The 10,410-nt window shown below is 39.0% G+C and overlaps 2 protein-coding genes across 2 annotated transcripts; both read right to left on the minus strand.

The window, feature by feature from the left end:
* Positions 1–1,199: 1,199 nt before the first annotated feature.
* On the minus strand, positions 1,200–6,551 carry LOC306841831 (ubiquitin carboxyl-terminal hydrolase 12-like). The gene is made up of 11 exons (XM_079371835.1): positions 6,293–6,551; positions 5,273–5,396; positions 5,106–5,202; positions 4,725–4,840; positions 4,567–4,637; positions 4,235–4,360; positions 4,056–4,151; positions 3,788–3,916; positions 3,580–3,708; positions 3,407–3,482; positions 1,200–2,425 (listed from the first exon to the last, which is right to left on the minus strand). Exons 2-11 carry the CDS (start codon positions 5,328–5,330, stop codon positions 1,836–1,838), a joined length of 1,488 nt encoding a protein of 495 aa, XP_079227961.1. The 5' UTR covers positions 5,331–5,396; positions 6,293–6,551; the 3' UTR covers positions 1,200–1,835.
* A 738-nt stretch (positions 6,552–7,289) lies between these two features.
* Positions 7,290–8,652, minus strand: LOC306841837 (uncharacterized protein). Its single transcript, XM_079371845.1, has 2 exons — positions 8,452–8,652; positions 7,290–7,788 (listed from the first exon to the last, which is right to left on the minus strand). Exons 1-2 carry the CDS (start codon positions 8,594–8,596, stop codon positions 7,589–7,591), a joined length of 345 nt encoding a protein of 114 aa, XP_079227971.1. The 5' UTR covers positions 8,597–8,652; the 3' UTR covers positions 7,290–7,588.
* Positions 8,653–10,410: the final 1,758 nt, after the last annotated feature.

Below are 10,410 nucleotides of genomic sequence, written 5' to 3' on the forward strand. Positions count from 1 at the left end.
ATTACTTTTATGGACAGAATTTCTAGGCGCAGCCAGGGGCCGGAGGGGGACCGGTTCGGGGACCACAGGATCTCGTCTCTGCTTTTTGCAGATGATGTGGTCTTGTTGGCTCCATCGAACCCGGACCTCCAGCGCGCACTGGGGCGGTTCGCTACCGAGTGTGAGGCAGCTGGGATGAGGATCAGCACCTCTAAATCTGAGGCCATGGTTCTCGACCGAAAAAAGGTGGTTTGCCCTCTTCGGGTCGGTGGGGAGTCCTTGCCCCAGGTGGAGGAGTTTAAGTATCTCGGGGTCTTGTTCACGAGTGGGGGGAAGATGGAGCGTGAGATCGACAGACGGATCGGTGCGGCGTCTGCAGTCATGCGGTCGCTGTATCAGTCCGTCGTGGTGAAGAAGGAGCTAAGCCGAAAGGCGAAGCTCTCGATTTACTGGTCGATCTTCGTTCCTACCCTCACCTGTGGTCATGAGCTTTGGGTCATGACCGAAAGAACGAGATCTCGGATACAAGCGGCCAAAATGGGCTTCCTCCGTAGGGTGGCTGGGCGCACCCTTAGAGATAGGGTGAGGAGCTTGGTCACCAGGGAGGAGCTCGGAGCAGAGCCGTTACTCCTTCACATTGAGAGGAGTCAGTTGAGGTGGTTCGGGCATCTGGTCCGGATGCCCCCTGGGCAGGGAGGTGTTCCGGGCATGTCCCTCCGGGAGGAGGCCTCGGGGTAGACCCAGGACACGCTGGAGAGACTATGTCTCTCGGCTGGCTTGGGAACACCTTGGGGTCCCACCGGAAGAGCTGGAGGAGGTGTCTGGGGTGAGGGAAGTCTGGGTGTCTCTGCTTAGACTGCTGCCCCGGTCGGCCCGGGATAAGCGACGGATATATATATATAAGATGGATATATATAGATATATATATATATATATTTATTTTTTTTACAATATCTTCTGTTAGGAACAGTGAGCACAGTCAAATATACCTGCTGATTTATAAAAACTGTAAACATCAAACAATAGTTTAAGACTTTAATTCAAAAACAAGAACACAGAACACACGTCCAAACAAACATGACTAGGTCAACTTCAGCTACTGGAATGAGCTGAAATTACACAAAGCAGAAAGCTTGTGACAAACTAACAAACAAAGAAGCAGAAATTACCATTTATAGTTGGTTCAAGTTGAGTTTTCATGAATGACAACAAATCTGTGCTCATGTTCATTCTGCTGGAAAGCCATGCATTTCAATCTTTGAACAAATAGGGATCAAATTAAACTTCTATGACATCGTTGTTTATGTTTGGGGAGAAATGTCGTCTGATTTTGACTCCCACATTGTGTTTATTTTTTTACAGAGTATGTTGCACACAATCTGAGGCTGCGCTTTGCAGACCAAGAACTGGAGGACTCTGATCTGCTTTCTGACTATGGGGTCCAACACATGTCATTGGTAAACTGTGTTCTAAGAGTTACAGGAGGAGGAGAGCCGCTTTCTGGGAAGGGAGACGATTCAATGGGTGACAAGGACAAAAACCGGAGTATGGAAAAACTGACTTATCTCTAAACCATGATCAAGATGATCATCCGTTTACCAAACAGACTCTTTGAAAAACACACCGAGCTGTTGTTTTGTCCAGCTTTGGACTTACTTTCGAGATTTGTACAACTGATTGACTGTTTGATTGAGCTGAGTTGTACAAAAGATGCATTTAAACACATGTTCAGGTAGATGTCACTGTATGTAAAAAACACATTAAAACTAACTAATCTAATCGTAACAGAAACAGAAGTTATTCCAACTGAAATGCAATCATGACTTAAGAGTAAAAATAATATATTTAATATTTCATCACCTCCATTGTTCTCTTTTGTCTTCATCTCTGCTTCTTGCAGCATTTCCTGGACTTTGTTCATTCTTTGTCCCAGTTTCTTTGGCTGTCGTTCTGACACTGTTGTCAATTTTAGCCTCTGCAGTTTTTAGTCTATTAATAATAAGGCTTCTGTCAGTCCCCTTCAATCTCTTTAAAACAGTATGTTTCTGTGTTTTCCTGTCAGTCCTGGTCACCTTTGTGTTTTCAGTTTCCTGATGATCGTTTTCTAACCAACAGTTTGAATGCTGTGCTGTTGGGCTCCCTCTAGTGTTTAAATCCTGGAAGTGATCAGTTGATTTCCTGTCAAGTTGCTGGCTGTTTGGCTCAATATTTTTTTGTCCTTCGTCTTCTTGAATCCTCTTTTTGTGTGGCTTCAAAGACGCCGCCCCATAATTAAGCTGATTTTCGAGGCAACATGAAAACTGTGTCTGTTTTGTCAAAACCACATCGTCATGGCTCTGGTTTAACAAACCACCGTTCAAGACCTCTGTGTTGTTTTCATCCTCCAGTTGACTTGTGCTGCAAGCTGTCAGATGGCCCTCATCAGATTTACCAGGTTGTTTTCTCACTGTGAAGAAGGAAAAGAAATTTCATTATTATACCAAAAATCCCATTAACCTTAACTCACCTGAACTCAAGTAAACTCATCAGTGGGAAGCAGGACATGTTAAAAGCGCAACACTATATAGTGTCATTTCCGTGTGTGTGTGTGTGTGTGTGTGTGTGTGTGTGTGTGTGTGTCACACACACACTATCCCTTCACAGTATGAAGTTAAGAACAGAGAGGAACATCGCAGAAGAATATCTCCTTCAGTGTTCTTAAAGAATCATCATCAACAATCAAAACAATCAACATTGTATTTGAAGCACTCTTTTTATGAAGGGTTTGTACAAACTGTGCTTTTGAATTTCTACGGGATTTCTACTTTTTACTACAACATTTTAGTAACAAAACATGACCAGGGCTTTCAGGCAATGTTGACGCCCTGCAGGAGTTTGCTGGCTATTTCTAATGGATCAATGACTCTCTGAAGCATAAATATTAAATAGATGTTGTTCTTAAAGTTTTAATATTTTCCAACACTGTTTATTATTAAAAGAACAAAGATTGTATTGTTTTAAACTACATGCAGTTTAAATAGTATTACATTTCTGACAGCCATTCTATTTCTTCCGATGCATGAAGTGTTAATAAACAGAAGTGTAGTAATGGGTAATATGGTTTTGAGCTTTCAGCTTCTTGCTCTTCATAACTTTATGAAAGTAAATACATAAAACAGTGTTTTGGATTCATCCTTATATTATAAATGTAATTAAAAAAAATAACATTTCTCCATGTTGTTGTTAAATTGTTAAATTGGTTAAATAGTCCACATGAAACTTGATGGATTCCCCTAAATGAGATTTGTTCCTCAGCAGCGTGAGTCATTGCTGCATTTTGTTTCTGGTTGAATTAATTTGAGAAAAAAAAAAAAACAGAGAAAATGAAGTGCTGAATAAGGAGCTTTTTTAAAATACATCATTAAATTTTGATACTTTTCAAACGTACCCTTCCTGTACATGAGCAGATACGCTGTACAAGACCTCAAACACTCGTCTCCAGCCCCGAATAGAGGAGATCTGACCTGAGACATATGAAATACAACAGTCAATGCTCTCAGTACTCGACACTGGGAGAGGATTTGTACATGCATATACTGCATTGAAAACAAGCTTCCTTACCCCCCGAACAATGTCGTCATTGAAGTGATACCAGCCCTGAGTTTCAAAGGATTTGATTTGTGCCGTGTAATGACCTCCTGTGAGATCACCAAAGTGATCCACGAGAGCGTAGAGGTCGTATTTACAACGCTGCAGAGAGGGGAACAACATTACAAGTCGACACATGTAAGAAATGCAAAGATGTAATTCAAACAAAACAAAAACATACCATCAAGTGTAAAGTTTGGGGGACTTCCACTTTGCAGTGAAGCTTGACGTGACGCCTGCGTTTGTAGTCAAAGCTGAATCTCTTGAGCAGGAGGGTCAGAATCTGTGGATGCTGAGCTACCTCACAGCCCTGAACAACATCAGTAAAACATGAGACTTCATACATTGTACTCCAGGAATATGGAAGGGCAAACATGCTCTATAAAACTTTGTTTGAGGATCAGAATGAAGAGAAAATGATCCCAAAGGGAAAATCTCAAATCACTCACAAAAAGTGCATTTTCCTTGTTATTGCAGTGGGTGCAGTAAATCTTGTTGTCCCCGCAGAATTTTTCTCTCTTGAAGAAGACCTTCAACCCCTTTTCCTAAAAACACAATCAAATGAGTACATTTGCATTTTTAAAAATAGAAAACAAAAACGTATTTGTGTTTGGGTAGATGAGAGTACCACACTGTAGATCTGATGACAAGATTCTTCCACGGTTAGAGGCAGAATCCAAAAAGCGCTCCTGGTATCATTTACGTGTTTGCACTTGAGGCATCTGGTCCTGTGAGTCAGCTCTCCCTTAAATAACTGGATACAGAGCACATCAGAGGTTCAATAAGTCCTGAGTGAGCTGAACATGTGAGTCTATTTAAAGGAAGATTTCAAACACAAAAAAAACATCAAACTTTTTCTGCATAATCCAGCTAAAAGACTCATATACACTGAGATGCATCGGTATTAAAGTCAGATCGTTTCAGAGTCTCACGATGAGAAAACATTTGACTTGTTTGTACCTGCGATGTCTCTGGGCTGCTCAGACAAAGGATCTTCTCAAAATACTCCGCAGCATCACGTTGCTCGTACACTGAGTGAATGGACAAAGAGACGTTTTCATTCTGTCAGCCTCCGGGAGTCAGAAGAGAGCGATGTGATGTGTGAAGTCCGAGCTTACCATTCGTGATGCCAAGTGTTCTGATTATGTTGTGTGTTTTGGCAGTTTGTTTCTCCAAGTCAGAAAACAGCTTCGCCAGATGTGAGTCCATAGACGTTGAATCGTCACTGCAGTATCTGTTACACAGTGAGAGGTACAATTTATTTGACTGTACATGCAACACAGTATTTAATGTGTTTTGTAACCTTGAGAATGAATTAGCATTTTCCCTCTTATTTTCAGACATTATGCAAAACTAACAAGCTGCTCGCTCTCTCCCAAAACTCAAGATCCAGAGAGGGGTCTTCTCATCGGACTCTCGGGGAGGAGAGTAAACATATCAAACTCTTTAATCAATCTAATGTAAAAAGATCAGGACAGCATGAAGCTGGAGTTACACACTGTTTCACAGCCTCCCGGAAGTCTTCAGTCATAAAGAGCACCTGGAGGACGCTGTTCAAGTAGCAGGTGAGACCCGGACTCTTCAGACCGTGGTAATCTAAACAAACCACACAGTGACATTAAGCCATCGCATTTAGAGGGACGTGGGGAAACTTCACGTTATTTACCTGCGATGTTTGAGCTGCGGAGTTTCTTTCTGAACTTTTCCACTAAGTTATGATTCATAGTGATATACTTCAAATGTTGACATGTTTGGATCACTGAAGACTTTGGGAGAAGTGTGGATTCAGCCTGTAGATACACAACAGATACAGCAGAATATCAAGACAAGGCAAGCAGGTTAATAATTCAAACAAAAAATACAAAACACGAAGCACAGGATGTCAACTAGTCAAGAGAGCTGTCTTTGTTCATCTTTAGAAAGACGAGTCTTTATTCTCTAAACATTTCTTTCTAAATATGCTGATCTAACTCTCGTCCAAGCGTTAAGGAGGAGAAAGTTCAAGACGTATAAAAACTGCATCCGGATTCCTTTCCCTGAATCTGTTCTGTAAAGTACATTGACACGAGTTCTGACATACATGAGTAAGAAATGTTACTTGTGCTTTGGGCTATTTGCAAAGTTTATAGCTGTCCTAGTTCGGCTTTATTACATTTGAACTAAAGTTGTAGTTGTTTGCTCATGTTGACTCGTTTGTAAACAGTTTCTTTATCATGTAATGTGTATTTATGAGATTATTCTGCTGCCTTGATCTCAGTAGGTTAACTACCTGGTTAAGTAATGGTTAAATATAATCAAATACAAGTTGCATGAAAGGATAAAAGGCTATGACACAGGAAGTCTTTCTATTGTAGTCTACATGTTTTCAATGAACAATTTTATTTTGCATTAAAAGATCCTGTAAACAGGCATGGTGTCTAAAATGTCACTGGTGCTCAGTTTAAAGACAAATGTTACTGAATGGATCAGAAACAGTGTCATTACTAAGGAGGCGACATAATGCAGCCAGTGAGTGCTGCTGTTTGAGTGTCATGGAAACAACTGCAGCTTGCCATTGTTTTTTAAAACGACAAAGTTAGCCGGCGTAAAACAAAAATCAACTTACCATACATTAAAACAGATGTGTTATCAACAATGACTTGTGGAGGTCTAAGAAGTAAAATGGGAGAGAAATAAGGAAAGTTACCGAGCAGCGTGTTCGTCTTCTTTCACTTTCGATATCCTACTATATCAGCGAGAGGAGACAAAACGAGAGAAAGTAAAATCACAACCCCAGCTCCAATAATCCTTATTTTTATTTTAATCTGAACCTTTTTGTCTGTTTACAGTCTCTGGTACAGAGCTGTGCGTGTTGTGAAGGTGGGGCGACATTTCTTCCGGTTTGGTAAAAACCTTAAAGGGAAAGTTAAAAACACATTTTAACCATGTCACCATTTCACTTTTTATATTTAAACTTTTTAACAAACTTTTTTAGCCGACATTCAATAATAATATTCTGTTGTTTAACTGTGTGGCCTAAAACGAGAGTTTCTTTAATTGTCGCAGTTAAAAGAAAAGGTTTTGAGCAAAATTTGATATATATTTTTTTTTTAGTAACGTCGCTTCACAAGTTCTTGGTAGTTCTGTGTTTTCCTATAAATGAGTAAAAGTCCCTGAGTAGCCTATAAGAAACAGATCCGGTTTATTGGGCCTATATCAGCAGTCAGGTAACCTGGGACAAATAAAAAAAATCCAATAAATGCTGTAAAACAGACAATGGGACCTGGACAATAAGCATAATCACAGGGTGTTTGAAGCCACACAAAAAAAAAGCATTCAAGAAGACAAAGGACAAAAAATATTGAGCCAAACAGCCAGCAACTTGACAGGAAATCAACTGATCACTTCCAGTATTTGAACACCAGAGGGAGCCCGACAGCACAGCATTCAAACTGTTGGTTAGAAAATGACGAACCAATAACACAAAGGACTGACACAGAAAAAACAGAAATGTACTGTTTTAGAGACTCAAATAAGAAGGGGACTGACAGAAGCCTTACTATTAATAGACTAAAAACTGCAGAGGCTAAAACTGACAACAGTGTCAGAACGACAGCCAAAGAAACTGGGACAAAGGATGAACAAAGTCCAGAAATTGCTGCAAAAAGCAGAGATGAAGACAAAAGAGAACAATGGAGATGATGAAATATTAAAGATATGTTTACTCTTAAGTCATGACTGCATTTCAGTTGGAATAACTTCTGTTTCTGTTACGATTAGAAGAAAACATCTTTCTTTGAACACAAAACATTTTGTGAGTTCTGTCAGAACTTCAAACTCAACTCATTTCATAAAAATAGTTTCACTAGACAATTGCAAAAATTCAGTAGATGTCAGTCAGGTAGTAATGAATTGCACAAACTCTCTTAAGCTCAAAGGACAAAACAGCTCGGTGTGTTTTTCAATCAGTCTGATTGGTAAAAAGATTTATTTTGATCATGGTTTAGAAAAGAGCCAGTTTTTCCATACTCCGGTTTTTGTCCTTGTCACCCATTGAATCGTCTCCCTTCCCAGACTCCAGCTCTCCCCCTCCTCGTAGGTTTGCAGAAGCATTAACCACTGACATGTTTACAACCCCATAGTCAGGAAGCAGAGCAGAGTCCACCAGCGTTCGACCTCTGAAGATCAGCTCCAGTCTGTCCTCTACAAAATACACAGAAACAAACACACAATGTGGGAGTTATAATCAGACGCTCATTAAAAACTGTACTGGAACCGTCTATAAATGGTTAGTACTAATTCTTTGTTTGTTTGCCATTTCTGCTTTGTGTAATTTCAGCTTATTCCAGTATCTGAAGTTGACCTCCCAGTCTTGTTTGATTTGTCTCTTGGACATTTTAATAAAAAATCAAGATGTCTCTATGTAGTTGATTGCACCTGTTTTTGAATTAAAGTCTTAAAATAGTAATATTTTTTGTGTGTAAATCAGCAGGTATCTTTGCTTGTGCTCACTGTTCCTCACAGAAAATATTGTAAAACAAGAAAAAGAAAAAAAGAAGCCACCGGGCAGCAATTCTAAACATTCAAAATAACTATAGAAATACACATTTTTTTATAGTCTTGTTAGCTTCTTTATGCAATGAAGATGCATATAATTTAACTTGTGTTATAACCAGATAAAAGTCATTGAAAGAGTTTCCAAGCCCCTAATTTTGTTTGTTTGCTCTCCAGAAACACAAACTATGCCACAGGCTAACTTGACATCTGCAGTCTAAATAATTGTGTTACTTTGTGTTAACTAACTTTCCTCTCAAACCATAAACACATGTATGCAGCATGCAGGCCCGTAATACTAAGTGATTTTACCTGTGACTTCAGGGTCCTTCTTTATCTCTATGATCTTTTGTTTCAGCTGCAGCACTGTGGTGCTCTCCAGCTGCTCCTCACGGTCACACAGGTTGACATAAAACACCTTTCCGTCAAACCAGCGCACAAACACTCCTATAGCCATGTTGTTCCGTTTCTCCGTTTCTTCACGTGGTGCAGAAACCTTTATCTTCTGCTTCTAGAGAGATAACGCGACAACTTCGCCCAGGTTCCAGGTTTCTCAGCACACCACTGACTCATCATTTTTCACAATACATACTCGGGTTAATAGTTTAAAATAATGTGCATTATTGTCAAAACATTTGTATACATATGTATGTGTTACATTCTTTTGTCTCGTAGTTTTCACTCCTTATTCAATCTGGTGAATAAATCAAAGAACAACTAACTACCTGAATCACTCACTTTTGAATGGATTTTAGCTGACTGTCAAATTATGTATATTAAGCACGTAGGGAGGACTGTTACAATAGGCTGCACTCAAGTACATCAGTTTTATTAATTTAAAATAATTCATCGCTCCAAGCTTAGGCTGTCTTTATCTCTTTAAGCCGTAATGTTTATACTGTACCTATTTAAGAATATTGTTAAAGCCCAGATAGATAGATAGATAGATAGATAGATAGATAGATAGATAGATAGATAGATAGATAGATAGATAGATAGATAAAGTGGTCATTAACATTACAGTATTAAAAAAACTCTCCTTTGTCAACCAAATGTAATTGTTGAGTTAAATTATTCGCACTTTCTTTGTCTTGTGACCAGACGATAGCTGCTGAATTCAAAAGCAGAAAAATGGCGCAAAATAACATGAAGTGCTCGTCAACCAAAAACTGGCTAATTCTATTGAATTGGATTCATTAAAAAGTCTCTTAATTTAGAATTACATAAACATAAAGACGAAATTTAATGCAACCAAAATAATCAGATACTATCTTAAACATTTTTGTTTGAAAGTTACTTGAATAATTTCATCAGATATATTAAGTTTAATGTGCATGAGTACAGAATCATTTATTAGTGTACTGGGTCATATTGCTGTTGTTTATGTTTAACGTGATGTACAATATAGGATTATTAAAATATGCCTAATGCTGATATATATAATAATAATTGTGCCCCCCCATGCATTTCATATGCTCCCCCCTAAGACTAAGGTCTATCAACGGGTCTGAATTTGGGGAAATATGTATTTTGACAGTGATCACGTCCCCATCCACACACACACTAACTAAATGATTGCCTGCATAGTCATGATGACCATCATCAAGCTTCCTTGATTTTAGAGTCACACTGTGGCGCTCATCTATGGTGGCGCTCACACATCATGCAGGCTAGTGCGCATGTGCGGACCGAAGAGTGAAAGTGGAGGCAGATGCTGCCTTCACGGCACAGGGAATAATATGCATTAAGTGAAACGAACATAAATGACGTAAATCACAGCATTTTTAATAGGAAGATTGTAAACTACTTTCAGGTTCCTTTTAAACAGAATAATATATAACTCTCTGTTTATGAATTAACTCTTATATTTGGACAATAGCCCTTATAGACTTGAAATCGTAGACCTACTTTAAATAGGATAGACTACTTATTCCTAATGAATTATGATGCCAAGTAAGCCTATATGACATTGAATAGGCTATATTAAAGCTATAGGCCTAACTATTGGAGTCATTTTAGTTTTTCTGCGTCCTAAACCAACATAGGATACAGTAGCCGACTAAACGAGTCTCTCAGAGCAGAGAAATCACGTCTATCTAACATAGATTATCATGAGATTATCATCAAATGCTTCCAGTGCCGTGGCAGTGACCAGCCTCTAGGCCAATGGAGCCTTTTGTTTACATGATGAACAATGATGCTTTCATGCCATACAATATTGTCTGCCAAAATATTTCTCCTGTATTTAACGCTTTTCATAATAACAAAACA

Source organism: Symphodus melops (assembly GCF_947650265.1).
Source record: "Symphodus melops genome assembly, chromosome: 20".
Taxonomy (NCBI): domain Eukaryota; kingdom Metazoa; phylum Chordata; class Actinopteri; order Labriformes; family Labridae; genus Symphodus; species Symphodus melops.